Below are 26059 nucleotides of genomic sequence, written 5' to 3' on the forward strand. Positions count from 1 at the left end.
CAATTACCCCCAGGCCTCAGTGCCAATCTCTTGGCTTCAGGTTTTGCTTGCACATTGATGTCTTATGCAAGATTACACTTCTACTGCCTCACAGTATGGATAAGATTGCGTTTTGGCACTGAGAAGGGCAACTTTAGTGTCTAGTAGGGAAAAGACTCTTGGCTTGAGCAATGCTTGCTCTCTCTTCAGTCATATATGCAATGATACAGTGTTTAACCACTTGACTTGGATTTGTATTTTATTGAATTTATATAGTGTTTTAATCCAAAACGTTTACAAGAGGAACCAACAATATACAGCAAGCATTAGATAACGAGAGCAGTACAAAAAACAATTTACATTATGGGAGGGGAAGAAGAGAAGGGAGGGGTCAAGAAGAGAGAAGAGATGGTGGGTGGGAGGAAAGGTGAGAGTAGAAGTAAGAGGAGGCAGAGGGAGAAGGGAGAGGAAGGAAGAGGAGGATGAGACAGGACACAAGGAAGGAGAGAGTGGAGAGAGATGGTCAAGGGAAGTAGGAAAAGGAAAAAGGAGGGGTAGGAGAGAATACTAAAAGTAAGAGGAAGGAAAGGGTTTTAAGGAGGTGAATGAAAGAGATAGGATTTTAGGGAGGTATGAAAGTAAGTGAAGGAAGAAGTAGAGTGGATGAAAAGAGTAAGGCGGTTCCAGTGGTAAAGGGCAAGGAGTTGGAAAGAGCAGAAGCAAGAAGGGTCACAGGGTGGAGGTGGAGAGTAGGTAGAGATTGGAGGAGCAGAGAGAATGAGGAGTGTAGAAAGTGAGGAGGGAGGAAAGATAGGGGGGGGCAAGACTATGAAGGGGTTTGAATACGAGACAGAGGAAATAGAATTTGAGCTGGGAATTAAATGGGAGCCAACCTAGAGAGGAGAGAGAAGACGAGAGGAGTCATGGGGAGAGAAGGCAGAGAAAGCGGATGGCAGAGTGGTAGACTTGATTGTGCATGTGAATAAAGGATTAGAGTTCAGTATTCCTTTTCAAATCAAAATTAGGCATACGTGACCACTTAATAGGCTTTACAAAGGTGAGGTTCAACTATGTCTTTCACAGTGTTCTTCTGTATAATGGAAGACACACAACCACTTCATAAAGGATATGAGCTTTAAGGGTTTAACAATGGTCTTTGTAATGTTTGCTCTTCGCGCGAGTGAAATGTGAATTACTCGTTCCCACGCAAGTGTTAGTTTCCCATTGTCCCTTTGTTTAAAGACTTCAACGAACACTTCAGCTCATACGCGAGTGGCTATTGGGACTGGATACTGTACCTGCAATGTTTGCGCAAGGAATCAGAATGCCAGATTTGGCTCACCGGTTTCTGAGATCCTTGTTCTGCGTATTGCTCAACTTCGACTGCTTCTGGCTTCTCAGGGACCCGCTCCCTTACTCGCTGAAAGTGTCTTTGATCCAATCACTTTTATTTTGGAGCCCCTCACGTTCCTGAGACATGCAACACATCCACAGCTACTCTTTGGTCTCCAGCACGGCTCCTGCATAGCAATCACAGCAATCTGGCTCACAGGGGCGAAAGGCAGCCTCACTGCACGTTTTCCACTGCGCAGCCTCTGCACTTCAGGGTTTGGAAAACCAGGTTCCTCTCAGAAGAGGCTGGTGAAATCTGCTGCATCCATATGCCGGCGTCCATCTGGTTCTCCCACTACTGCTTCATTCGCCAGCACCATGCATTTTCCCCTACAGTGCTCACTCCAACCACAGTTCCAGCTCCCTCTTGATTGCCTGCACCTGAGGGGGTCTTTTATACCTCCCAGGCTCCTTCAGGTGTGGGCGGTTAAGCTTAATTGCCTGACTAATGCCATAGCATGCCTCTTCCTTGTCCCAGTGCTCTTGGGATTATGGGACTTGTAGTCCCCTTCAACATAGTCAGTTCTTTTAAGGATTTCTTTGACTTTAAGGTTAGTTACTTCCCTTTAGGTCTTTTAAAACTGAACCCTTCGAATGTGGTGTTACAGGGGAAGACATTTCATTTAAGGCAACATTTATTTACATTATACCTTTGGGAGTAAGGAGGGTGTTTATCTTGAAACACCTTGTAAGATCTTTCTGTTAACGAGGTTTGCTCAGATTTTACAGAACGTACCCAGAGTCACAGATCTTTTGTGGGTCAGGGACATTATAATGACAATATGCCATCAGCTGTTTTGGCAACCCAGAAAGACACTTCCTTTTAGAAGACAACATCTCATCCCACGGAATCTCCTCACCACCCGGGCCTTGTCTCCTCCCCGGGGATCCTAATGCAGTACACCACAGCCAAGGTCAGGATCAGAAAGTGTCTGCCTAAAGTCTCCTGCCAGGAGTTTCAGTGAGGCATCTGTAGGATTCTTCACAGTTCACATAGCTGAACTTGGAACCAAATTAGCCAATGTACCAATTATACAAAACCTTTTTAACAGAATAAAGCAATAGGGATCCTGACTGCAATCACTAGAGGGAATACACAATCATTTATGACCTGGGTCAGGACATGATCTTCCTTTACTACTTGCAACAACCTGCGAGAAGATGAGCGACTTTGCTTTATGTTGCATTCTCAGTCGGTCCGGGTGCAAGACTGAGGCTGACACACTAGGAGCCTGGAGTGACCCTTTAACCGCTTGTTATGCCTTTCCGCCTATGAATAATTTCAGGGTGCAAGTTAGGGAATAGAAGGACACTTTGACCTCTAAATGCGTACCCTTCTCAATCTTGCCTCTCCTGTTGCACCATCCTGGAGCTCGTCAAGCTCTGTTTCCACAGTACCTGTATGTGATGTGCCACGTATCACGGACAATCTAAATGCTCTATGCAACACTATGTGCTTTAACCCCCCATTAAGAATCAGATTCTCTACTAAACATGTCAGCCCTGGTCTAGAGAGGATCAAGCTGATCAAGGAACCTCTGGACTGCAGGTTGTATACTGGCGTTGCAATTTCTCCACCTTTGACTCCAACTGCACCATAGAAGTTGCTCAAACTTCTCCTGTCTCTGTTGTCTTACGATCAATACTCTGCTCACTGTGATGAGCATTTAATTACAGGAAAGGATCTGCCAGCACACTCGTCAACCTTTCACATGATCTCATGGTGATGATCTGCCCCCCACTGATCACCTACTATTCCAGAGACCACCCTCATGGATTATTTCATAACAGTGCTATGTGCTCATTTCCCATGATCTAAAGTAACATCCATTACAATAAACCTTTCTCCAAAATACTCTCAAATCGAAAGTCGTTTACCTTTGGTGGCAATGCATGCTCTCTATGCTGCCTTGCTCCTGCAGCCATGCCACCCGGGCTATTGACATTTCTATCAATTGAGTTATTGGGATTTCCTTTGATGCTGCTTTGATCAATAACATCCTGTCTACCTTCAGTCTCGACTGTCTTGTGTGGCACCCGTCCAATTAGCAGCATAATCACCATTTCCAGAACTATGCTACGTTTCCCTTCAAAACACACTTCTTTGTTTGGCGCATATGCCTACCTACCATAGGAATTCCTTAATTGCTTGGTATTACCAATAGGTTTCACCCCATGATGCACATCATAATACCTTTCTTTTCTCTGGTTCTCTAATTTCTCTAATCTCTAAGCTAATTTCCAGCAGGAACTGATTGCCATGAAGCAACTACAATCACTGTCATGGAGGCTGTTCTAGCAAGCAAGACCGATCTAAAAAAAAAGTGCTTATTCAAGTGGACTACTCGAGACAAAATATGAAACCCAGAACAAAAGGTTTCCTGTTAAACCCCCATAAATCACCAAATTAATTGCTTATGACGCTACAGCAATTTTGAATACCAAAACCATACACAATAAGTTTCCTTATGTCAGATGGGAAAAGATGAGACATAAGATGTTGGTAACAATAGAACCTCAGAGAACGTCACTACTGTGCAGCATTACAATATGGAGCTTTCATTGCCAACAATAACAATCGTGCACATGTTTTGTATTTGAGGCCCTGAGGAAGCTCTGAGTGAAACACGTGTCGGCCATAGATTTACAATTCTAAACACAGAGCATTAAAGGACATTTTATATAAGCCACTCATTTGTGTATAACATTGGTCTTTCTTTCAAATATAAACGTAACTTTTCTTTTCAGTTATGACTTGTAAAGCCAAGCACACTAGGATACAGGAACAATCCCTTTTCTCCAGCATGGGGTCTGGCATGGATTCACATGCTCATGAATATTCCCCGTCGTCAGGCTGGGAATCCTCGGTAAAGAAAAATCAGTATGTTTCGTTTCTGATCTGTCTTTCGTAGTAGTAACCAATCACTGATCTCTGCGTCATACTGACCACAGCCAATGACTGCCATCTCCCTAAGCCCCGCCTCTGGCAGCCATCTTCAGATTTTTACCGCACGTTCAAGTGTTGGGATCCTCGTGCTATTGCTCTCGAGCTTTAGTGCGTTTTCGCACTTTTTCATAGGAAAATTCTCTTTTTTCGGTTAAAAGAGCCTCAAACTCCACCGTTTCTTTATCTGATCAACGGGGACCCGTGTCGGATTCTTCTACGCCCCTCAAGGGTGAAGATTTCGTCGAGCCACGCTTTTGGAGGACTCCAGAAGTTTCTCAGGCCCATCTCGGACATGGCCCAGGAGAAGGGAAGCTCGACGCCCGGAAAGCTGTTCAGGGTCTGCCCTGGATGCCAGCTTCAGAATGTCTTTAAGGAGGACGAGCACTCCCTTTGCCTCTACTGCCTGCATGAGGACAAGACGCACGTGGAGAAGGACTGTGCGTTTTGCGGCAGTATGTCGGAGCGGACCATGAAGGACCGCCATCTGCGTCTCGCCAACTGGCTGGAAGGGAAGAGCCCGTCAGGCGAGAAGAAGAAGTCCGAGCGGTCTTCTAAGACCTTTGAGGGCGCCCCGGCGACGGGGGCCCAACAGAAGGCCAAGCACCGCGAGTCTGCTGGCACCGGGAGCGCCGAATGGTCGGGCTCTACGGTTGCCAGGCAGGGCGCATCCTCCCCGGCGCCATCAACCACGAGCCAACGCTCTGGCTCGGGTAAGAGGAAGGCCGAGCACCCGGCGAAGCTCCTGGAGAGACCCCGGTCGAGCTCGAAGGCCCCATCGGAGGGGGAGCGAGGCGGTGACCCTCCCCCCAAGGAGAAGGCGGTGAGCGCACCTAAGGTGGTGAAAGCCTTGATCCACCCTGCCAAGGCCTCTATCGAGACAGTCGCAGCGGCCCTGGCTCAGCCTGTGGAGGCGACCTCGGGGCTCAGAGTCTCCCTGCCACCGCGGAGGGAGTCCTCTTTCAAGCCCATCGACAGCACCCCCGTGAAACCTCCGACGGAGAAGAAAAAGGGGGGGCAGGAGGTCGTCGTGGATTCGGCCTCACCCTCTGAAGAGGAGCTGATCGAAGTCTTAAGCCACGGCATTGGCGTGGAAGAAGACCAGCCCGTCGGGAGGGACCCCGACATAGGAGATAGGAGACGACGAGAACGTCGAGGGTGCCGACGAGGCTCCTGACCGCCCGTCGGAATCCCCTCAACCAGTGCTGCAAGACAACTCGGCAACTCTTAAATGCTACGGACACAAATGGAAGAGGTTCTCTGTCTGGTGCCACGCACAGAAGATTAACCCTCTACGAATTACGGCTCCTCAAGTACTGCCGTACCTACTGACGCTGGCCAAGCCTGGACTGGCGCACGCTTCCATCAAGATTCATCTTGCTGCGATCTCACGATACACCAGAACCACGGGACGGATGCCTTTGTGGTCTCATCGTCTGGTGAAAGAATTCATGAAGGGACTGTTCAGATCGTTCCAGCCGGTGAAAGCTCCGGCCCCGGCGTGGGAGCTCAACGTGGTGCTGACCAAGCTCATGGGACCTCCGTTCGAGCCTCTGCACTCAGCTCCGTTGAAGTTCTTGTCGTGGAAAACAGCGTTTCTTGTGGCCATCACCTCCGCACGACGGGTGGGAGAGATCCAGGCCCTTTCCTGCAAGCCCCCGTACTTGACTTTTCACGACACGAGGGTAGTGCTCAGGACGCACCCCTCCTTCATGCCCAAGGTGCCGTCGGACTTCCACCTCAACGAACCCTTGCTGTTGCCTGTTTTCTTCCCGTCGCCTTCGTCGCCGGCTGAAAGGACTTTGCACTCGCTGGATGTGGCTAGAGCGCTGAAGTTCTACGTGGACCGCACAAAGAGTTTTCGGAAGACGTCACAACTTTTTGTGAACTTTGGACCTGTCAATCAGGGGAAGGCTTTCTCAAAGGCTTCCATTTCCAGATGGCTCTCCGGCTGTATCATGTACTGTCATTGGTTGGCAAACCGACCGCTGCCCGGCCGTCCGAGAGCCCATTCCACCAGAGCGATCGCAGCTACCACGGCGTTCCTATCTGGTGTGCCCCTGCTGGACATCTGCAGGGCTGCTACGTGGAGGTCGACGCACACCTTCACGAAATTCTACTGCGTCGACCGGGATTCCAGGGAGGAGTCCAGGGTCGGCCAAGCAGTGCTGTGCAACCTGTTCGCCTAAGGTGAGCCTGGTGAGAAGGTAAGAGATGCTTAATGTTGAGTTGTTGTATTGCTTAATGTTGAGCCTGTTGCTACCTCCCGTGGTTGTGCATGTGTGTACTGCTATGTATTCTTTTATTCATGAGCATGTGAATCCATGCCAGACCCCATGCTGGAGAAGGAACAAGTTACTTACCTGTAACTGTTGTTCTCCAGCATGGGTCTGGCATGGATTCACATGCGAACCCTCCCGCCTACCCCTCTGCGGCCCTTCACTTGGTCATACTGCCACTTCACGTGCTACCAAATCTGAAGATGGCTGCCAGAGGTGGGTCTTAGGGAGATGGCAGTCATTGGCTGTGGTCAGTATGACGCAGAGATCAGTGATTGGTTACTACTACGAAAGACAGATCAGAAACTAAACTGATACTGATTTTTCTTTACCGAGGATTCCCAGCCTGACGACGGGGAATATTCATGAGCATGTGAAGCCATGCCAGACCCATGCTGGAGAACAACAGTTATAGGTAAGTAACTTGTTCCTTCCGTTACATGAAAGCCATTTAGGGTATGAATGGAATCCTGTAACCCATGCTGCTTGCATTTAATTCTGAAACCGATTCTCTCCTTTCATTTCTCATTTAACATATCATTTTGAGGACCGGCGCAAAATCATTCTTTGTTGCATACCCCACTATAGTTAACAAATTCTTCACTTCAATGGGCTGCTGGGAGTACTGAGAAATGGGAGTTAGGGGACTTGGTGACTGGGTGGCAGGGTAAGAGGAGTAGAAAAACGGGCAGCATCATTTGTTGGTGCTTCTCTGGCACTTAAGACTTCAGAAGCTGATTCACAGTGCTTAAAGCGAAGAGGGAAGTTGGAGTGCGCAGCTTTACAATTATCGAGTTATGGAGAAAGAGCGTTCGCATTCATTTCTTGTTAATGTGTGTGAAATGCAGATTCTGCTAGTCTTGTTCCTGACTGCCAAGAAACCCCCCATCTGCAGTAAACGCTTCCCAAAGATGCAATAGCCGACAACAGAGGATGATAGGTTTTCATAGTCGTTTCTTCTTAGGCCTAGCAAATCTGATCAAACTTCAATGAAATCGTTTTGTTGGGGAGGTGAGCCCTCTGGCAAAAGAAGTTGTGCCCCCCTGACTATGCTGACATGGTATGAGTATAAACATGTCTGCAGTTCAAATGTGACCCTTTTTACCATAACAAGAAATTCCCTCGTCTGACGTGAAACTGAAATTAAAAAGGCCATTTGAATGGATTGTCCCCCCACATATTCCTCATCTTTGATATATTTGTAAGTTTGCTTGCAGCTTCAGAAACTTGTTTCTAGTATCGGGTGCCGTGGTCATCGATTTTTTTGGCCCGTGACTGCTTCTGTCCTGGGCTGTGATGTTGACGCTGGCTTAAGTAGCTTGCGTGGTGCCGGTTGCCTCTGTTCCGTTTTTACCCATGCTTCGGACGGTTCATCATAGAAAATGTCTACACCGAAGACCGGTTTCAAACAGTGCTCCAAATGTGGCGCTAAAATGTCCATTACGGACCCTCATCCGATCTGCCTGTGGGAATCCGAGTGATTTGCCCGCGGCTGAAAGTACTGCGGGCAAATCGTTCGCATGAGAAAGGTGCGAACTACCAAAAGTTTGCACCTTTCTCATGCGAGCACACACACAACACACCCATTACATACCCCCCACCCACACAGCCCAACATAAACAAACCCCACTTACCTTCATCTGCATGCTGGTTCCTGCAGCGCCAGTTCCCTTTCACTTCCGTGATCGGGAACTGGCGCTGCAGGGTCCTTTTTTTATTTTTATGGAAGGCTGTGGGGGGTGTGTCCCGCAGCCCCCGCTCACTATACCACAAAGTATAGTGAGCGGGGTGATGCAGGGGACTTATAGTGAGTGGGGCGATGCGCGGGACACCTGCGCAGCCCCCGTTTAATTTTTCAATGCTACCACCAAAGGTTCGAACCTTTGGTGTTCGAACCTTTGGTGGTAGCATTTTTCGAACTTTTGGTTCATGCAAAACTTTAAATGCGGGAAAATCATCCAAGACCACCTGTGGTACCTGGGAATGTGGTTACTGTCAGTCAATGATTGTGAAGGCCTTGAGGGGGAGGACGGAAAACCTGTGCCAGGTAGGGCCCTTTCTAAGTTCCCTTCTACTACTACCCCTTAAGTTAATTGGGTGAGTCCAGGGAGGATTCCCCTGTGAAAAAGCACGCCAGACATTTGAAGTGCTCAAGATCTAGACATTTCACCTCATCACACAAAAAGACAAAGAAACTACGCCATCGGTTGAGGTCGTCTTAGTCGGGCTTCTCTCCAGACAGATGGTAAACTTTCCTAGCAGGTCGGCATCTTTTGCCGATTAGGAGAAATGTTGTCTCCAAATGCTTCGTTTTTCAAAAGGCAGCCCCAATCGCCCCTTGGAAAGAGCCCAAGAAGGTTTCAGAACCCACTGCACCTGGTAAGACCGGCAGGGTATCTTCTGAGACCACTACTCATGCACGTAAGAGCTCGGGCAGTAAGTCTCCTCGACATCCATCGAAGAGTCTGTCTCTAAAAATTGAAGCCTCCTTATTCCTCCTCAACTCCTGTAAAGGAAGTGGGTACCTGGCCCATCGAAGCCGACGCCCTTGTTGCTTTTGATGTCTTCAACGCCCTCTAAGACTTCGAGGGATTGTATCAACTTATAGAAGTCTTATAAGCCTTTGCCTAAAGCTGATTTCTTTAAGACCATGGGGTCGATTTTTGAGGAGGAAGAAGAGGATGTACCTTTTGGCTCCCAATGTGCCCGATGAGTTAATCTCTGAGGAGTCCAGGTTGCTAAATCTTGTGGACACTCAGAAGGATGCTAGTGTCTTAGATGCCTCACCTGAGACAGATTTTGCCACTCCTGACTCTTCAGGTCATACAGACCTCTCATAAAGAGCAGTGATGGGTAAGGTCACAGAATATCTAGGATGTGGAAAACCTACCTGTGGCAATACTGGAAAAGGATGACCTTAGTTGGATAGTGGGCTGCCAAGGATGCCTGTGTTACCCATCCACACTGCTTTAAGAACCAGATTTTTGGAAAACTGGTTGAAACTGGATACCACACCAACGGTCAAACATCTGGCCAAGAAATGCAGGCCTGCCACAATAGACTCAGATGTCCTATCAAAACACCCCACTCCAGAGAGCTTGGTGGTCCAAGCAGCCACTTCAACCTCTAAGGCTGCAGCCTATTTTACTATCCCCCAGATAAAGAGGGAAAAAAGATTTGATGCCTTAGGTGAAAGGGGTATTTAAATGCAGCTTGTGCCCTGGCCAAGTATACGCACACCTTGTGGGACGTGATAGTTTGGGCCTTAGAGCATATCCCAGAGGGGGAGGAGAGAGAGAGAGAGGGGGGTTTCTTAACTTGGTGCATGGCCGCAAGTATGCAATGTGCCAATCTCTCCAGTCTGGTCTTGAATCTGTAGACTTAAGTAGGGCTATGGCGATGAGTACTGTCGCCAGAAGATTTGCTTGGTTAAGGAAATCCGGTTTTGCACCCGACATCCAATCAATACTCTTGGGCATTCCATTTGATGGCTCCCACCTTTTCGGCTCCAAGGCCGAGGTGAGCCTAGAAAAACTCCAGGCATCGAAGGCAGCAGCTAAATCGTTGGGATCAGGGATATGCCAGCCACAACAATCTCAAGGGTCTTCCCACAGCTGGAGGGGATGGCTTTCTCGTTTCTTCTCAATGGACCGAGGAAGATGCCAGTTTGCACAAAGGGGCCAAAGAAGAGCACCCCGTGGCTCACAAGGATGAGGAGGAAAAACTCTAGTCTCAGCCTCTGCTTCTTTGCCCTCTGCTTCAGCAACAACCCCAAAGACATTTTGAGTTCTTGGCTCACAGGACTGTCGTGGGGGCAGGCTGACTCAGCATTTGGAGAGTTGGCGGGGATGTTTGAGCACTGCAGACAGTGCCTCACGGCTCCCCCCAGATTGACCTCCAGGGGGACCAAACCTTAAAAGATCCAGATACGCTCCTCCTAAAGGAGATCTACACCCTGTTGGAGAAGGGTGCGATAGATTCTGTACCTGTGGCGGGGAGGAATCAAGGTTGGTACTCTTCCCATCTTCTAATCCCCAAGAAAGACTGAGGACTGTGACACATCATGCGACTTGAGACGCTTGAACAAGTTCCTCAAGAAGGACAAGTTCAAGATGGTAATTCTTTTGCAGATCCTTCAGCGCTTTGACTCAAAGATTGGTTCGTGACATTGTATCTTCAGGATGCTTACATTCATGTGCCAATTCATCACAAATGTATTTATTGTTTATTTATATAGTGCTACACAGGTGAAGTGCGTCAAGGCGTGAAGGTAACAAGGGAATACAGTAATCATTCTTAGGCCTTGAAGATTCTGAATGATCTAAACAGAAGACACTATCATACTAGCCTGATGACATTTCTCCTACTGCAAGTGCATGAAGGGGTACAGTTGAGACCAAGCTCGGGAGGGTGGGGAGGCGGACAGAAACGGTGGTGGGGGAAGGGGGAGAGGACAGACAAATTAACTGGTCCTTGTACATTTAGGTCATGGATACGTACAGACAGAGGTGCAGAGACGAGGGGGGGGGAGGGTGGGAGGAACAAAGAGTCGGGTCCAGCAGGGCCCTGGGTTAAGTGCAGAGGTTGCCCCGCTTAAGGAGCAAAAGCTGAAAGTGCAGCGGCCGAGAGGCAAGTGCAAAAGACTGGCGGGGAGAGCCTGGGACCTGTAGGCTCTGGAGGTGAACCAGGCAACCAGTCAGCAAAACTGAACAGAGTTAGGTAGGAGAAGTCGGGTGGAGAGAAAAGAAAGTAGGAAGAGAAAAGGAAGGTCTTGAGGAGTTTCCGAACTTAAGGTGCTCTAGCTCAAGACCGAGAGAGGTAGGGAGGCTGCTCCAGAGGGAAGCACCTGCAGAGGATAAAGATCTACCCCCACATCTGTCTGTGAAAGCGGCTCACCTGCAGAGATTTGGAGGACGAGCAGAGGACTCTAGAGGGAGAATATTTCAGACGAGAGTGTTGTAGATAGTGCTGGCCCCGGCCCCAGAAGGTCTTGTGGATAATGCAGAGGGTCTTAACTTGATCCTTGCACCCACGGGGAGCCAGTAGAGGGATTTCAGCGCAGGGGAGATGCGGTCCCAGCTTTTGAGGCCAAGGATAAGTCTTGCGGTTCTGTTTTGGATGAGTTGTAGATGACGGAGGGTAGAAGTCAGAAGATTGAGAAAGAGGCTGTTGCAATGGTCCAGCCTAAAGGGAACCTGTGCTCTTGAGGTGATGAGCCTATGGGGGAAATTGAGAAAAGGTAGAATACCTCCGAGGAGGTGCAGTTGGTAGTTGGACTTTTTGGAGATGTCTGAGATGTGAGACGAGAAGGACTGAGTGGAGTCGAAGATGACCCCAAGATTTTTTGCCTCATTGGTAGGTGAGGGCGCCGGGCCTTGGGAGGCAGGCCAGTGGCAAAGCGGGAGCAGGGGGTCCCAATGATGATAATCTCTGTGTTACTGGCATTCAAGCATAGATTGTTATCAGCACACCAAGCCTGAATTGCGAATAGACCGTGAAGAGCGAGGAGGATGAGTAGGCAGAGGGTAGCCTGAAAGAGCTGCAGGTCATCTGCAACACTGAAAGTTAGAGGTAGAGGTAAAGGTAGAGATCCTGTGGGCCAAGGGGCCATGTAGATATTGAAGAACCTGGGGGACACCACATAGAGAATGTGGTAAAGGAGAGAAAGGGCCAGAGTTCCACCTGGAAGGCCTGTCAGATAGAAAGGAGGTGTGCCATGCAAGAGACTGATCTGTGATGCCCAGGATATCAAGGAGACTGGTGATCAGGATGCTGTGGTTTACCGTATCGAAAACAGAAGAGAGGTCGAGGAGAATGAGGACAGAGGGGAAGAGTTGGAGTCAACATTTGAGTAGGTCTTCATTTGTTTCCGTGCCTCTGGATGCTCTAAAGCCAGACTGATGGTCATGGAGACAACCAACAGATTGAGTATGGAGGGTTAATTGAGTGATGGCCAGCTTCTCCAGGAGTTTTCCCGGGAAAGGGGTGATTGAGATCGGGCGATAGTTTGCCAGAATGGACGGGTCGGCAGAGGGTTTTTTGAGCAGTGGGTGCCCAAGAGTGCTTGAGAGAAGGGAAAACTCTAAGTGTCGAAAGAGGTTGTAGAGGTCGGCCAAGGTTGGAGCGAGAGTGTCAATATTGTCCTTGATGGTTTTGGAGGGGCAGCGGTCCACCTGTTTGGAGGAGGCTTTCATAGACCGGACTGGTCTATAGTCCTCATCGGGTGTGACAGGGGAGAGGGAGGAGAGAAGAGGGGAGGGGTGGGGACAGCCATGGGGGGGCCCAAGAGATGTTGGTGCAGGGGGAGCAGAAGAGAGGACAGGATGTCCTGTGTTTTGGTGAATTGTGCGGCCAAGGCTGTGCAAAGGGCCTTGGTAGGTGTAGTAGAGGATGCGGCTGCGGTCGGGTTGGCCAGTTCATTGCAGACTTTGAAGAGTTTGGCCGTGTTGTTAGATGGCACAGAGGTGCAGGCTTGAATGTAGACTCTTTTCTTGGAGCGGATGCAGAGTCTATATAGCCTTTGAAGAAGGTGGCAGACCAGTTTGTCTCAGGGTGCATCTGAAGAGTCCCATTTCCATTCTGCTGCTCTGCACTTGCGTTTTAGGGCACCCAGATGGGAGTCGTACCAAGAGTTGCACTTTTTGGCAGGTTTAGTCGGACCCGTGTGACAGGGGCAGGAATGTCAAGAGTGTTGGAGATGGAACAATGAAAGTTGGAGAGGGCTGTGTCAGGGTGGGAGTCAGCTGCAGGAGTAGGAGGAGCGTAGGTGGAGGCAAAGGCAGCCACTGACACTTTTCATGGGTCGGATGACATTGAAGGCAGGAGGTGGTGCAGGGCGTGCCATTGCTTAGTTGGAAGAGTGCTTCAAGTAAGAAGAGGGAAAGTACCTGAGGTTTGCAGTATGCGGTTCTCATTTACAGGTCCTGCCATTTGGGCTCACCTTTGCCCCGAGGATCTTCACTAACTCATGGCAGTGGTGGCAGCAAGGATAAGGAGGCATGGCATTCACATCTACCCCTACCTGGACGAGTGTAGGATCGGAGCTTGCTCTCCCCAACAGGCTTTGGATAAACTGTCATACTTGACACTTCCTCCACAGGCTGGGCTTCTCCCTGAATTTCAAGAAGTCCCACTTGACACCATCTCAGAAGCTTCCGTTTATTGTAGCGGTCCTGGATGCGTCCTCTGGGTGAATCTGTTTGCATTCAGTGTCAACGGGAAGCGCAACCTATTTTCCTCTAGGTAATTTCCTCAGAGAGGAGCTCTAGGAGACGTGTTCAAAGCTGACTGGGAATTTCCACTTCTGTATGGGAATTTTCACTTCTGTATGCGTTTCCACCAGTCCCCGTCATTCCTCATGTCATCAGAAGGCTGAGAAAGTTTGGGAAATCCGCAATCGTGATTGCTACGCATTAGGCCAGGAGAACCTGGTCACAGGAAGAGATGGCCATCTGCCCCCCAATTATTAGTCTTCCCCCAAAGAGAGGACTTACTCTTGCAAGAGTGTGGTCTTTTCCTTCATCCAGAAATCGGTACTCTGAACCTTCACACCTGGTTTCTGAGAGGATAAGATACAAAGATTGGGACCGTCCGGAAGATGTAATTGAGGCGTTGCTTTCATCAACAAAATTTCTGTACCTCTGCCGTTGGAATACATTTTGCAGCTCTTCCAGAGTAAAGAGTATTGATCCTTTTACATGCAAAACATATTCTGTATTAGTACCTGGCAAGGGCGCAATCGGAATGAAACGACCATTCTGATTGGCCATCGTCGAGGCATTACCCAGCCAGGAATCACTCGGCCAGGATTCCACGGCTGTTGTACCTGGCGGGTGGCCGTGGCAGCCCCTCAGCCAATGAGGAGGCTCGAAGCGGGGCCATCCCCGCTCCGAGCCCCCCCACGGCTGAGAGGATGCCTTCGCCCCCTGCCGGGGACTCGGGTAAGGCTTTTTTTTGTTTTGTTTTCCATTTCCTCCCTCCTCCCTCCCCACCCCACTTACCTTGTGCTCCTTGGTCCCCGGTGGGGGACGATGGCAGCCTTTTGCGCCTCCACACGGCTCGAGGCTTCCATGGTCCCCCGCCGGGTACGCAGGTAGGTTTTTTTTTTCCCGTTTTTCTTTTCCCTTCCCTCCCTGCTTCCCCTTTTAGCAGAAGAAGTAGGGCTTTCGCTTCGCACGGGCCTATAACTATGGGCCCCTGGGCATTACCTGAGTCTGTAATGCCCCCGCCGCTCGGGTCATGTTGCTTACTTATTTTTGCTACATCAGGGGCTGCAGATCTCTACGGTAAAGGGTTATTTGGCAGCACTTTACATTTTCAAGCATTTGACAGATCAGGGTTCGTATTTCAAAGTCCCCTATAGTAATTCAGTTCTTAAGGGCACTAAAGAAAATCTTTCCCCCGGTTCCATTTATTGTAACGGTTTGGGACTTGAATTTGGTGTTGAGGTACCTAATGGGGACACATTTTAAACGCTTACATTATTGTCCACTCAGAATGTTAACCCGTAAGACTATTATTCTGATGGCGATTACATCAGACCACAATGAGCTTCAAGCTCTTTCTTCCAAACCACCTTTTACTACCTTTTTAAGGCATAAGGTGGTTTTGAGGGTACGTCCTTCTTTCTTACCAAAGGTGGTATTGGCGTTCCATTTAGCTAAAAATATTGTGTTTCCTGCTTCTTATCCATCTCCTCATCCTTCTGAGGAAGTGAGATCACATCGCTCGGACCCTAAGAAGGCCTTGAGCTTCCATATTTCATATTTCTAGATGTCCAAGATGTGCAGCTCTTTGTTGTCACCAAACAAAGCATCTCTCGCTGGATAATTTGTATGCATTTTGGAATGCTATGCATTGGTTGGCAAAAATGTGCCTGATGGTTTGAGAGTGCATTACACCCAAGGAGTGGCTTCTTCTTTGGCTCTTCAGAGAGGGGTGCCCGTACAAGACATTTGTGGTGCAACAACTTGGTCCTCTGCACAATTTCAGCAAATACTATTGCCTGGATTCTGTCGGGTCAGGAGGCAAGATTTGGCAAGGATGTACTTCACAGCATTAATCAGTAATACATTCTCTGTTCCCACCTCCTTCTACATACTGCTTTGGGAGTCTATCAAAGATGAGGAATATGGGGGAGGACCATTCGAAGAACAAATTACTTAACCCTGGTAATGTTTTTTTGACTGAATGTTCCTCCCACGTATTCCTCATCACTCTCCTATCCTACCCCTCCATCTTGGAGAGTATTTCTGTATTTTTAAACCTTCCTCTCTTACAATGTCTGGGTCATACCCTTAAGACTTCTGAGCATAGGGAGGTAAAAACTGGAACTGGGGCAGCGGGCACCATGTGAGACATTTATACCAGTGTCGATGTCACAGCCGAGGACAGGACATTAGCCGTCGAGGACCACGACGCATGGCACCCGATATTATGAAAAAGCAGACTTACGAATATATCAAAAAGGAAGAATATGTGGGAGGAACAGCTAGTTGAAAGAACATTACCAGGGGTAAGTAATTTGTTCTTTTGGTGGGAGTGGCCGCCTGGCCATCTTAAGGTGTGCAGAAGGCATTTTGTGGATTTGTAGTTTATTCTGCTTTTTCTGGCTTTTGTTAAAATCGCTCGTTGCTTGGAGCATGTGCTGCAGATGTCTGCCAAGGTGACTCAGCCTTTTATTTAATATTCAGGGTATATAGGTGAACTACAAATGATACGTGAGCCAGGTCTGCGCTTAACTAATGGTATGACCTTTGTGAACACCAGTGCAAATGTGAAACTATGGCAGCGGGATCTATACATTTGATTTTAGTGGTTATTCTGAGTTAGAATGTGAACACATCTTGTTTTTAAATGTGGGATGTTAATTTGTATGCATGCTTCCAAACCTGACGGCTCCTCCTTCAGTGCATAGCAGCTGTTCTTTGTTCAGTGCACCCACACAGCCAGCAGTGAGTCAGGCCAGGCAGTGTCAGCCCTCGTGGGCTGGGTCTGGGTCGACAGAGGGTTGCCATGTTATGGCAGGAATTGTTGGAAGTGTCTCGTTGAGAATGTCAGTGAGGCTTGCATGTGTAGTAATGAGAAACTTAATTACTGTTTGTGAGAATTTGGTTTTTGAGACTTTACTGAAAAACATGGCTTTATCTGGCAAGATAGTTCAGCTTCTGCAATCTGTGTGTGATCTGTCAGTGTAAGTTTCAAATCTCGGCAAGGCCAACTCTGCCTTTATCCCTCATGAGTACCAACTTTAGTTGGCCGATAATTGTATGTAAATATGTTCAGCGCTTTGGTGACAGCGCTAAATAAATAACAAATCATTACCATTAATTGCTTATTGCAAAATTATACAATAAGAGCACTAGACTAACACAGGATTCATTTAGCAGCATACTCCCAGTGGAGGGGAACAATATATATATATATATATATATACACACACCCCTCCCCCCGACTTCCCCCAACCATCCATTGGAATTTGGTTGTAAAGGCAAGCAGCAGAGGGAAAAAACAATAACTAGTCAGGAGAACAAAATACATGTACCTCTAAGTAAATGTACCTCTAAGTAACATAGACAAGTCCAGATATGGCCCAGAAAGAAAATGGGTTAGGCTGTCCCATTAAGATTTGAGTGTCCACACCACAGCCAGCCTGAGTTCCAGGCCATAACAATGGGTAGCCCCATGTCCTCGGGACTTTGAGGTAGAGAGGCACAGTGTGCTCGATCATTCATACCCAAATTAAGGAGTATGCAAACCGGCATTGAGGCAAAATTGGATCTAGTTTTTGAGTGTAAACATATGTCCCAAGGGCAGTAAAGGAATTCCCTCCAAGACCGCAGCCCGGGAGTCCACCACGGCACAAGCGCAAGGCCAAGGACCTACTGGGCCCAAGGCGTCAACCGACACCGCCACTTCTGGATTTGACGCAGACGGGGGATCCGACAACGCACACGGACACTGATACGGCAGCTATGGCCATGGACACAGACGAGGACGATGACTTAATACCAGCAGATGGGGAGCCGCTGGGCGCAGATCAACCCCGCAGGGCCTCTCCACCAGATGAGATCGGCTCATTTCACGCTATGATGTCCAGGGCCTCTGAGCCATTTCATCTGGTACCTGAGCAGACTAAAAGGGAAGGTTTCCTTTACCAAAGACATGAGTCCTGGCGGAAGACAATCATGCTTGTCTATTTGCTGGAGGATATCTGGGAAGAGGGCTTGGCCCTGATGACCACAAGCACTGCTCTGACCAAGCAGGATAGGCTCGAAGAAATACAGGGTCCTGGACTCGGCCCCCAAGTGCCTGAGGTCACAGCGTTCACCAGACTCTGTGGTCTTGGCCGCGGCCAGAAAATGATCAGCGAACCCGTCCTCTTCGTCCACGGTGCCCCCGGACCAAGAGGGAAAGAAACTGGACGTGATGGAGAAAAGGATCATATACACTGCTGCAAGCACCATTAAAACCGCCAACACCCTGTCAATTTTGTCCCGCTAGAACTGGGAACTAGGGTACAAACTGGGTCCTAGTCTGGACTTCTTTCCCCCCCGATAAGAAAGTGGAAGCTCTGATGCTGTTCCAGGAAAGAGAAGTGGCCTTGGACCACGCCATGACAGTGGCAGTGGACATTGCAGATGCAGGTTTCCGGCAAATGGGCAACGGGAGTGTCTCTTCGGCAGCAGGGATTACTCAAAGCCACCAACTTCAGATCAGACATTCAGTCCAAAGTGTTGGACATGCCATTTGATGGAGCGCAAACCTTTTTGGCTAGACCTTTGAGTCTCTGCAAGTGATCAAGACGGACACGGAGACAGCACGTTCACTGGGTACCCTGCAGCAACGTCAGTCGACATCCTTCAAGGGCTATAATGTCCTTTATCGACAACCTTCCCGCTCCACGACGCAAGAGGCGTACAGAGGATGCTCACAGGCATATGGTAACCGAGGACAGCATCAGCGACGCCTGCAAGGCAGGGCCCAACACCAAAAAAGGCCTGAAATGGTCGTGGACTCGGGACCCCACTTGTGCACCCCAGTGTGAGGCCAGCTGACAAGGTTTGTCTGCGTGTGGCAGACAATCGCCATTGACAGATGGATGCTGGATGTTCTCGGACGGACACACCTTTGTCCTTGTATTCCCCCTGTGGTTCAAGAACAGCATGTTGTGCAGCTGCTGCAGGAGGTCCATGCCATGTTAAAAAAGGGAGAGATGGAGCCTGTCCCTAAAGCACCTCCAGGGCTCCGGAGAGTACAGTGGAATCCTGGATTGACCAAAATTGGAAGTGTCTGAACAGCAAAAAAAAACTAGCTGATGGTTTTTGGTTCACACCAAGCCAGGGCTAAATTATCTGAGTTTTGAGTCCTTCCTGATTAGATACCCACATTCAGGTACTGGGGAAAGTTAAAACCCTAGGGATGATTTTGGAAGCATCCATGGGGGCCGATGCCCAAGTTATACATGTTTAAAAAAAAAAACTGCTCCTACTACCTAAGGCTATTGAAAACCATTAAACCTTTTTTGAGTGACAAACTGTGCCACCATAGCAAGAGCGACCATTCTATCACGCTTAGATTACGGCAACGCACTCTAACTGGGAGCTAATAAACAATGTATTGCTAGCTACCAACATATTCAAACAATAATAATAATAATAATAATAATAATAATTGTTGAATAGAATAATTAAACAAAAATCAAAATTTGAACACATTAGCAATGCCAGAAGAGATTTACATTGGCTGAAAGTAGAAGACAGAATACAATTTAAGGCTCTGACCCTGGTACATAAACTGGGGCTTTCCCGTAGAGACATTTATCTAAAATCTAAGATTAACTTCTATGTACCAGGCCGAGCATTTAGATCTGCAGCTCTGGGTACAGTGGCTGTCGCACCACATAAGCACTCCAACGGAATGGGTAAAGCCTTTCCGATAGTAGCAGCTGGTAAATGGAACAAACTACCAGCAAATCTGAGACTGGATTTAAAATAACTTGCATTCCAGAAAAAACTGAAAACACACTTGTTTAAATCAATGCAACTCCTCAGTACAGCTAGATGAGTGTTTTTGTCTGGTAATACCAAGTGTCCTGTGTTATGTTGTATGACAGATTTGTTCCTGACGTGTACATGTTTCTGCGCCTCAATGCTTGCGAGCTACTGGCACATTACAAATAAACAAATAATGAATATATAAATACTCCAGATACTTTCTGGTCCAAAAGAAGACAGGAGGGTGGAGGCCGATCCTGGACCTGTGACGCCTCAACAAGTACTTGAAGTCCCAGAAGTTCAGGACGGTCATGTTTTAGCACATGCTAGGCCAACTGGAACACAGCGACATCCTGTATCTGGAGGACGCCTACTTCCTCATCCACCGGAAACGCTGCAAATTCCTGTGGTTCGTGGTACAGGGACAACACTATCAGTTAGGCGCTTCCCTTCGGCCTGAAGTCGGCCCAAAGGGTCTTTACAAAGTACTTGGCTCCGGTGATGGCGTACCTTCGTCTCAAGGGCATCCACGTCTACCCTTATGTGGACGATATGCTTGTCCGATCCTCCTACCACGCATTGGCGAGCGAACACACAAGGACGGTCCGTCTGCTGAGGGATCTGGGATTTTCTCTAAATGATCCAAAGTCCTGCTTGGAGCCATCCCAGAACGCTCTGTTTCTGATAGCCCGACTCAACACAGTAACGTGTCTGTCGTTGCTCTCGGAAGAGAGGGGGCTAGCCATCCTGGGGAAAGTACAGCGCATGTCAGTCGCGAAGTTGGCTACAATACGAGCCGTCACGTTGCTGCTGGGCATGATGTCCTTCTGCATCAACTTCGTCTGCCTTTGCAGACTGCAGATGAGATCTCTCCAGGATTCAGGATCCTGGACAGACCAGGGCAGCCTCAACGAGTTCCGTTGGATGATACAGTGGTGTGGCATGCGCCCTCACCTCTCAGAAGGGGCTCCATTCCAAATCCCGCGTACCAGGAGATGATCGCCACAGATTCTTCCTTGGAAGGTTGGACAGTTACACGCAAGAGGCCCTGGTTGCCAGAAGAAAAGGCTATTCATATGAATGTGCTGGAGCTTCGGGCCGTCTTCAGGGCCCTTAAGTCCTTCCTGCCATTGCTAAAGGGCAAGGTGGTGAGGATCTTCACGAACAACACCACTACCATGTTCTACATCCGGAAGCAAGGCGGGACGTGCTTTTCGGCTCTCTCCAAGAAGGCCCAGGAGCTGTGGCGCTGGGCCGTTAGTCAGGACATGTTTCTCGTCCATTTCCACCTGGCGGGCACTAAGAACACCATTGCAGACTTGCTCAGCAGGGAGCTATGTTCTTGCCACGAGTGGGAACTTCACCAGGACCAAGTAGATCTTCTATTCCGCAAATGGGGTCCGCCCCAGATCAACCTCTTCGCGACGGCGACAAACTCCAAGTGTCAGAGGTTTGCCAGCAGGTTCCTGAAAAGCATGGGGAATGCTTTCTTGTTCCCGTGGGAGGGACTCTTCCTTTACACCTTTGCTCGATTCCCACTCCTGCTAGGAGTGATCATCACACTCAGTCACTACAGGATGATACTTGTCACTCTGGCGTGGCCGCGACAGATATGGTATCTGGACCTGCTACTCCTGTCGATGGCGTCATCCAACAGGCTGCCACTACTTCCTGATCTTCTCGCCAGAGAAGGAGTGATTCTACACCACAATCCAGCGTACCGTGAACCTCAGGGCCTGGCTCCTGCAGCCCTAGAATTTGGACATTATTCTTTGCCAATGGAATTTAAAAATATCCTGGCCAAAGCCAGAGCATCTTCCACGTTAAAGTGCTACAGCCATAAATGGAAGTGATTCTCTGTATGGTGCCGGGCTCAGAAGATCACTCCCCTGCATGTCAAAGCCCTGCAGCTCCTACCATACATGTCCTCCTTGGCCAAGGCTATACTGGCTCACACCTCCATCAAGGTGCACTTGGCCGCCATATCCCTCAGCCAGGCAGGCGCTGTCCTGCAAACAGCTGTACTTATCCTTCCACGCTACAAGGGTTGTACTGCGTACACACCCCACCTTTATGCCGAAAGTGCCATCTGAGTTCCACCTCAACAAGCCTTTGGTGTTGCCTGTCTTTTTCCTGAATCCACCGTCGCCAGCAGAAAGGGTGTTGGATTAGCTGGACTTTGCTCGTGCCTTGAAGTTTTATGCGGCTCGCACAGTTTTCGGAAAATTACTCCGTTGTTCGTCAGTTTTGTATCTGTGAATCACGATAAGTCCTTGTTGAAGGCTTCCATCTACAGGTGGCTCTCCAGCAGCATCATGCACTTTCATCGACTGGCTAATAGGCCTCTTCTGGGCTGCCCAAGAGCCCACTCCACCAGAGCCATAGCATTAATGACAGCATTTCTCTGGTGTGCCCCTGCTCGGCATCTGCAGGGCTGCTACCTTCTACTCTGTAAACTGGGATTCCCGGGAGGAGTCATGGGTTGACCAAGCGGTGCTGCGCAACCTGTTTACTTGAGGCAAGTCTGTTCCAGGAGTGAGCGTTTGTTTCTGGTGAGCCTTGCGACCTGCTGTGGTTGTGTATATGTACTGCTGTGTAATCGTTATTCATCAGAATGTGAATCCATGCCAACTCCATGGTGGAGAAGGTTTAAGTTACTTACCTGTAACTCTTGATCTCCTGCATGGGTCTGGCATAGATTCACATGCAAACCCTCCCTCCTTCCCCTCTGTGGCTCTTCTTGGTTCATACTGTCACTTGACGTGCTTACCAAATCTGAAGGTGGCCACCAGGGGTGGAGCTTAGGGAGAGGGCTGTCATTGGAGGGGGGCACTATGACCCAGAGGATAGTTATCTAGAGGAGAAATACAGCTTTAAAGCTAAAGTGAAACTGTTTTTCTTTTACTGAGAATCCAGCCTGATGACTGGGAATATTCATGAGCAAGTGAATCCATGCCAGACCCATGTTGGAGAAAGAGTTACAGGAAAAACACAATGCTCTACTGTCCAATCCTTGGCCCTCACCCACCTGGATGGTGACAATGCTCTCCTGTTAGGACTTCCCGAGACCGCCCTGGCTCCCCTGAGATGTGCCTTACATCCTGCAGCATGACTCAACAAAGGACTCCACAAATTTGACATCACCCTGACCCTCATTGAACTACACTAGCTCTCTGCAAGCACATATCACCTTCAAATGTTGCTCCATTGTCTACAAGGCAGTCACCCTCAAGTGCCCAAGCTACCTCACTCAGAAGCTTAGCATCTCCAGAGGCTTACAATCCAAAAGAAGTAAGGAAATGTGCAGACTTGAGCACTGCCGGTGTAAGAAGGAAAGAACCAGAAGACAGGCCTTCTCTGTCTACGCCCCCAGATCCCGGAGCCTCCTCACAGTCAACAATTCACCCCTTGCATCTACATTTCAGGAAAGAACTCAAGACCCTCCTCTTCAAGGAATGGCTCTTCTTTAAAATCTAGGTCCACGCTACCTTCACTTCCTACCTAACCTGAGACTGGGCAATCTGCCTCTCAGAACCGCCCCCCCCCCCCCCCAAGTTTCCTCCCCTTGTTGCTTGCAAATCACTTGCTGCCAATCCCCACGTTGTTGGCTCCCCGCTCCCTTGTAATTATCCCTTTCAATCTGCTTCCCTAGCCATGCATTTCTCACCCAAACCACCAATGATTTGCAAAGCGTGCCGTTGCTTCGCGAAGCTAGGTTTGCACTCAATAAATAAGCTCATAACAATAATAATACTATCTCTTCGTGTCTTGCAACATTCTTCTATGAGCCCTTGCTGGAGGATCCCCTGTTTTCTACAAAGCTTCTTTTTCTGGTTGTAGTTCCATTGGCAAGGTTTGTTGGGGTTAGTCTTTGATTTGCCGCCCATCGGTTTCTTTTGTGAGGCGTGCGTCAGTACTACATGTTTAAGATTTGTTCTTTCAAATGCAAATAGTTATCTTTGTCACGGGAAACTAATCCCTAAGTAGGTCCAGTAATCTGTCCATTTTAACAAAATATATTCGCTTAATTCCGGACAAATTCAGAAGTCGTTTTGTCGGTTTTACATGCAAGCCCTTGCTAAGAAAGAGAAATTGTGGCCTGAACAGCCACATACTAAAGGCATCTGTTTCTCCTATGAGTAAATGGCTGTGGTTGGGAATATTGTTCATTCACACTCCGGCTCAAGTCAGTTTACTGTCCATGATCTAGGGTAGGTCAACTAGGACATTGCCACATACTCAGTGGATTATTATGTTGGACATTTGCTCTGCAGACACTTTGTCTTCCCTGTCTAACTTCCGTATAAGTTACAGATTGATCTCCCACCAGAGCGTTAGTTTGTGCTTCTGCAGTCTGTGTCTCAATGCCACGCTTTTCTTGGTTAGGTCCATGGATGTGTGTTTAATGGTTGCACTAATTTTCTCGTCTTACATAATTACTTGCTGTACCCTACTTAGTAGGGCTCTGGCGAGAAAGACAACAGAGGGAGTAATGCTTGGATTACTTATGGATCGTCATAACTTCGTCTTAACGTTTCTGTTCATAGTTCTTATAACCCTCCCATCCTTGTGGAACTTGATTGGGCCCGTCGAGGCAGAGGCCCTTCTGGTTGGATAGCCAACAAAGGTTTTGTGAAGGGCAGTATTTCTGTTTCACTTTTGTGGTGCAGTAGAAGTATCAGGAGTACGGGTAGGAGATCAAAACTGGGAGGCCAAAAACTAGCGGGGAGGCCATGCACGACATTGTTCATTTAGCAATGATTCTGACGAGGAAGAGCAGGACTTGGCGTAATGAAGATTACTGGTAAGTCATCACATGATTCCTCTCTGCCCCAGAGTACATTACTTTGTACAAACTGCAATTTTGTTCTGCCACGGTACACTTTGTTTAAATGAGCACAAGACATGTTAATTTTGGTACATTGGATCTGGCACCTGGTCCTGAATGAACACATGATCTCGCAGTCTTCTGCCTGGAGCTGTGGCCAACTCCTGCATCTGCACCAAGGCTGATGGCACTTCCGTGTCTTGTTTGCGGCATTTCCTGTTCTTTTGGATCCGTCATTTACGCTTCTCCTCCATTGTCAACATATGGGGACAAATGGCTGACTTCCGAAATGGAGCAAACAGTTAAATGTAGAGATCTTTTACGTGGCATAGTGAACACAATATATATTGTACATCCATTCAACGTGTGGGCTTCCTAAACTGTTTGAGCTCGAAGCAGCATTTCTGGGATGATGCCACATCCTCCACACAATTTCCCCCTTGAATCTAGATATCAATGTCTATAAGGAGTTGAAGCTGAAACAACAATGACCAAGTGTACAGCGCGCACCACAGACTATTGTGGGTAATCATTTTTCATTTTAGCAGCTGTTCACCAAAGTGCTCTGAAGCTACTACTCCCAGTATGCGGTGCCATACAAAACACGAAATATTTTTCATTTCTGACTCTTCCAGTATAAATAACTGGTTTATCACCCACTGACCACAGCAGTAAAAATGACACCCCTCTCCCTCTGAATGATGAGAGCTTAAGTTTCCTTTCCATGATTCAAACCTATCGAGTACAAATCACACATGGATCCTTGCACACAAGGTGCACTACCAGCTTCCTCGTTCAAGACATTCCTTATTTCTGCCTCTCTAGGATGCCATGTCCTTCCTGTTGAAATTGGCCACACACCCAAAAAAGAAAATCACAAGTTACTAAATGGTTTCTGATAAGAACCCTTTTATCTGCCCACAAATGGATGTCTCATGTGATAGAAAATTTGGATAGTGTTTTATCCTTAAACTGTGTATGAATGGTATATGATTTAATTTGAATCGTAAATACCGTTTTGCAGGCTATGAAGCCGCAAGCCCTTTCACAGTGATGTCTATATATAAAAATGTTCTACTGATTTGACATAGTATTGTGAAAATGGCTGTGCTTTATTTCATGTAAAGTAATAATGTAAGGGGATATGTGTGCATTTGTGGAAAGCAAGGGGGTAAGCTATTGCAAAATGGTCATAGAAAGAAATTGTCCCTCTCCACCCCAATAAAAAAGAAAATGTGAGTGACCAAGAATCCTATGCTGGAGCCCCCTTTTGCATAAGTGTCATTTGTTTTCTAGTCTCAGCTGGCACACTCCATTGGAACAGGGGAGGAAATGATGAGCAAAGCCAAGCAGAGCCGGAGCGAGAAGAAGGCCAGGAAGGTGAGCACCAGCAATGCATACGGGGCAACCAGGGTTGAAGGGCTTCCATCGGATCATAACCGACATATGGAACAGCTTTGTGGGAAGAGCTGTTCTAAAGCAATGGGTCACTGGTCCGCATATGTGGTTGGCTGTGATCTGTGTAAGAAGTGAAGGCTCTGATCACAAGATGGAGGACATCAAACCTTTTGCCTGGTTGGCACTTTCACGGTTTTCTGCCACTGGCTTTATGATATCATTCCCTTGTCCACAGAAGACCCCC

General features: G+C 48.2%; 1 protein-coding gene across 1 annotated transcript in view; it reads left to right on the forward strand.

The window, feature by feature from the left end:
* LOC138567529 (uncharacterized) overlaps positions 1–26059 on the forward strand; it is a 437945-nt gene that overhangs the window by 352256 nt on the left and 59630 nt on the right. Inside the window, exon 5 of the mRNA XM_069645810.1 lies at positions 25714–25797. Coding sequence (XP_069501911.1) covers positions 25714–25797 — 84 coding nt within the window. The remainder of the gene's footprint in view (positions 1–25713; positions 25798–26059) is intronic.

This window comes from Ambystoma mexicanum, chromosome 2p, assembly GCF_040938575.1.
Source record: "Ambystoma mexicanum isolate Mex_15411 chromosome 2p, UKY_AmexF1_1, whole genome shotgun sequence".
NCBI classification, from domain to species: Eukaryota; Metazoa; Chordata; class Amphibia; order Caudata; family Ambystomatidae; genus Ambystoma; species Ambystoma mexicanum.